General features: G+C 34.6%; 1 protein-coding gene across 8 annotated transcripts in view; it reads right to left on the minus strand.

Annotated features, from left to right (window-relative positions):
- Window positions 1-348: 348 nt before the first annotated feature.
- LOC106870949 (uncharacterized) overlaps window positions 349-4,569 on the minus strand; it is a 98,829-nt gene continuing 94,608 nt past the window's right edge. For all 8 annotated transcript variants that reach the window (XM_014917192.2, XM_052972171.1, XM_052972175.1 and 5 more), the window contains one exon: window positions 349-3,380. In XM_014917192.2, coding sequence (XP_014772678.1) covers window positions 3,262-3,380 — 119 coding nt within the window. In that variant the 3' untranslated portion in view covers window positions 349-3,261. The remainder of the gene's footprint in view (window positions 3,381-4,569) is intronic.

The following is a 4,569-nucleotide window of genomic DNA, read 5'->3' on the forward strand; positions in this document are numbered from 1 at the left end:
ATATATATATAAACATATATGTAACTACACACACACACACATACACATTGTGTGTGTGTGTGTGTGTGTGTGTGTGTGTGTGTGTGTGTGTGTGTGTGTGCATATGTCTCTTTTTACTGACCAGATTTACATTACATTTTTGTATGCCTTTCACAATGATGGAAAACAAACATCAAAAATAAACAATGAAATAATTTGAAGAGCTAACATGGTTTTTAACGATAATGTTTCACGTTTTAACAGAGCCAAACATCACACCTACACACACACACACACAGCTTACAATGATTTATTTTCTTTCATATAATGTTTGGTTGAGTATTAGCAGAAGTGAACAGAGTTGTTAAATATATTACAGGTTGTTTTATTATTTTACAGGGGCTTTTAGTATTTTACTATGAAAAACGAAATAAAATTTCAAACCAAAACCGTTTCCAAGATGTGGGTGTACCAAACTTTAGTTCTTAACCACTGCCAGAAATTCAATGTTCTTTTATTTTTTCATTTTTCTCTTACTTTTAATCTTTTCTTTATTTGACATCGAAAACACTCATAAAAGGAGGAATAAAGTCATTTAATGGTTCTCTTGTTATCTGAAGAATTGTTTTTGTGCCAAGACAAGAAATATTTGATGTTCTTAACTACCCATTGACTACGCAGAGAGGAGCTACACATTTCACACCACAATCGTGTATATCAGTGACATGACATTAAATAATGTGTTTGTACATGGCACCTTTCTTCTGTACAAATGTGTGTATTTTACACAGACAATTCATAAAATTACAAAACAGATGCTTGCTTTTTAGTTTGATGGTGAAGAGTGGTAGAAGACTGTCCAGTGTAGCTTTAAGATTGAAAAGATAAGACAAAGTTCAAAATATCAAGAGAAACAAAACAGAGATTATCAGAAGATTTTCAAGCTTGCATTCACGGAAGTACAGTTTTATACTAGTTTTGTGGTGTTTTAGTCATTACGGCTACAACCATACTGGAGCAATAGCCTTATGTGTCCCATTTTGTCTTTCTATCATAACATAACCAGCTCACATCATAATATTAGCTCTATGGATAAACCATAAGCTATTAGAAAAAACTGCAGTAATGTAGAAAACATCATGCATACATACTTGCATGCATACACACACGCACACACAGGGAGAGAGGCACTTCGTTCAGTGAGAAACTCGGTATTGATGTTGTAAGCAATGGATTTAGGAGTGTATGATGTAGCATGGTGCTCTGACAAGTCAATTCCTAAGATATAAATGTCTCAGAAGTAGATTATCAAACAGCAATAAATAAATGGTCAATCAGTTTCTTAATTCAACTTTCATCACTTTGTCTCTTTGTTTTATACATTTCTCTAACATCAGCTGACATCAACATCACCAACTAACATCATAATCACCATCATCATTACTATCATCATCATCATTACTATCATCATCATCATCACTATCATTATCATCAATAACTATTAATCTGAATCAACAACTCAATAATTGTCTGTTCAGCTGCCAGCACCTGCAGTAATAGTGTTCTAGTGAAAATCACTCTACTGTCACTGACCCAGTTCAGCTTATATTTTATGTTGATATAAAGAGCTCCAAACTGAAGCAGAATATAGTAAATGCCAGGTGTGAGGAGATGGAGAAAAACTGATTAACAACATCGTTTCTGGTCATTACGTCTTAACCAAGAAAGACTTGTCCATAGACATGAGAGTTGGGCCTTACATACACTGGACGTTATGTCAGTACTATGAAATGCTAACAGAAGAGATGTAGATATATACCTACAATTCCCAAGAATAGCAAAGCAACCATGTCCTGAGATATGCCAATATACTTGGGCAGAGAGATCAAGGCTAATGGACCAGATATTGTTGAAGGCGTCCTAGGCGCATGAAACTGCACTCAGTAGTGCAATGAAAGTACAAATTAACAATAAAACTATTTATAATTGAGAATGATGGGGAGACAATGAAACCACTCAAAGCAGTTTTAATGAGCCTAAGTCATTATTACCAATGATGGTATGTAACTTAAATTTTTAATATAATAGATTTTATGGAAGTTAGTCCATAAGAATGGATGGTTGTATGTGAGTCATTCACAACCCAAACACTGCTTGTACATTATATATATATATATAGTTGTAATATGCAATATTTTACACAGAGATAGCTTCCAGATATTGACAATTCATATAGGAACACAAAATATATTCTAAGTTGTTAAATTACAGAAAAGAATGACAACACACCACTTGGAAACATTTGAAACCACACCTTACAACAGCGGCCTACCGCATGAGATCTTGAGGCCTTTACCTAAAATATTTTAGGATGACTTGAAGTAGAGAATTGTGAGTGGAAGTTTCCTACAAAATCAACAGTTTTATAGACACATCCATCAGAAATATTCCATTGTGTTGGATGATTCACTGTTCTGGAGAACAATTACAGAGTAGTGACCACTAAGGAGTGTGGGGATGTGTAGAGTTTAGTTAATTACAGAGATCAGTGAAGATTATTTGTAACTATTCGGTTAATTTTGATTATTCTAAACATGCTGGCATGAATTTGATAAAAAAAAAAAGAAATTATATTCATTGAAATTAGTTTCAAAATTTACAAAAATTAATGTCAATAAAATTAAATTATGACAATTAGAATGGATATTTAAAATATTAAACTAAATAATGACATCAATATTAGTGCATGTGTGTCTGATAAAAATACAATAAATGGACACTTTTTCTCATTAATTCATTGTGTATTTGCTTTAAGCATTAGTAAAAATATTTGTGTTAATAATGTAGAGATACTTCAACAGAAAACAGTAATATCTAAATAAAAATAGATTAATTGGAATTAGTTAAAAACTTATGATTAATTAAAAATTTACAATTAATTAAAAATAGAGATTTTATAAAATTGTTTTGTAATAAAGAATGTAAAAATATTTTATCAAAATGACAATTCTGACTTTTGAGTTTAATACATTGGAGATTCCATTTTTTTTCAGTTAAGTTAAAAATAGAAGAATAAAAACCAACAGAGTGACTCCATTATCATCAACTAATGAACTCAGTGAGAGGGGGAGATATCCAAAGTCATATAATGAAGTCCTTTGTGTAGTGGAGGGAGATCTGATTATCTTCAGTGGGCAACTCAGAAAATAGATGACGTCTTTATGAGCTGTCAGTGAACACACATGTCATAATATTATACAGGTGGTCCTTATAATAGGCCAACTAACACTGTGACAGAGTTAATTCATTATCAGCTGCTAAAGCTTCAGGGCAATGGTGCAGAACTTTGGCAAGCAGTTTCTCAATGTAGGCCTTCATGTCAGCATTCTCTTGGCGAAGAGCTGGAAAGAAATTACACTAAGTTTCGGTAAATCATCTCAAAATACTGAATTAGAACATAAAATCACAAACTGGAATTATACATCGAAAAGATTAAATCAAACTCTTGATAAAACAAACAAACAAAAACATTAATTTTGGTTTCAGTAGTTCCAAAGATATGAGAGAAAATAATGAAACAAACAAACTGGATGGAACTCTAGCAACAAATATATTGGTTGTTGGACATGTTTGGCGGGAAAGAAATTCTAAGCAAATTATATTTGAAAAACAAGATAAACCAGTTGTGTGTGTGTGTGTGAGAGAGAGTGACAGACAGACATACAGAGACCCTAGCTCTGTCATCAGCCACAGAAATGCAATATTGACTTTTACCAGAAAAGACTACAATCCTCCACTGCTGTCGCCAGTTGTCTCATTTTTAAGCCCACTGCAGACGTGCCAATCGATGGAGATCTGTGAGGATGGGGCCCATAGCCAGACATCAGCATGACAGATTGAAAGATCTCAGCTGGCAGCAAATTGTCTCTGCACAGATGGGTCTGTGGTGAGTCCCGATTGTTGGCCTAGCTGGTTCCTTCGCCCTCCGGAATCGGTCATGCAAGTGCAGTGCAGGTGGTGATTTTGATGTGCTGTTGTAACCCTCAGTCAGCCACTGCGTGGATAATCATCTGTACTGTTTATGGCATTGTATCATGCCTTCAGCCACTCAACTGCCTTAATGCTGCAGTTCAAGTCATTAGCAATAGCCCATGGATGTTGACCAGCACAGAGACGTCTGATGGTTTACTTCCTCACATTTCAGTCAGTTTTGACATGCTTGCTGCATTCGAGAATTGAATGATAGGCTGGTAAATTTAGGGGCCTTTTATACCCAATGAATTCAACGTTTTTGCACATGCATCATGCTCTTCATAAGGAGGCGTTCTCGAGCATTAAAATGGTCATCAAAAGTGAGTGAATTCGAACCCTGTGTGCAATTCTTGTGTTTTCAAAGGAGAGCGGTGTTGAGGGTCAGTGACATCTTCCTGATGGAAAATAACCTATAAATGTGATAAAATCCATATAATTTCCATATCGTGTGTGAAACAAATAATCTTTTACAGTGTGCCATTTCTTTTCTAGTGCAGTGTATATGTGTGTGTGTGTGTGTGTGTGTGTGTGTATGCATATATATGTGTGGGTGTGGGT

This window comes from Octopus bimaculoides, chromosome 12 (genome assembly GCF_001194135.2).
Source record: "Octopus bimaculoides isolate UCB-OBI-ISO-001 chromosome 12, ASM119413v2, whole genome shotgun sequence".
Taxonomy (NCBI): Eukaryota; Metazoa; Mollusca; class Cephalopoda; order Octopoda; family Octopodidae; genus Octopus; species Octopus bimaculoides.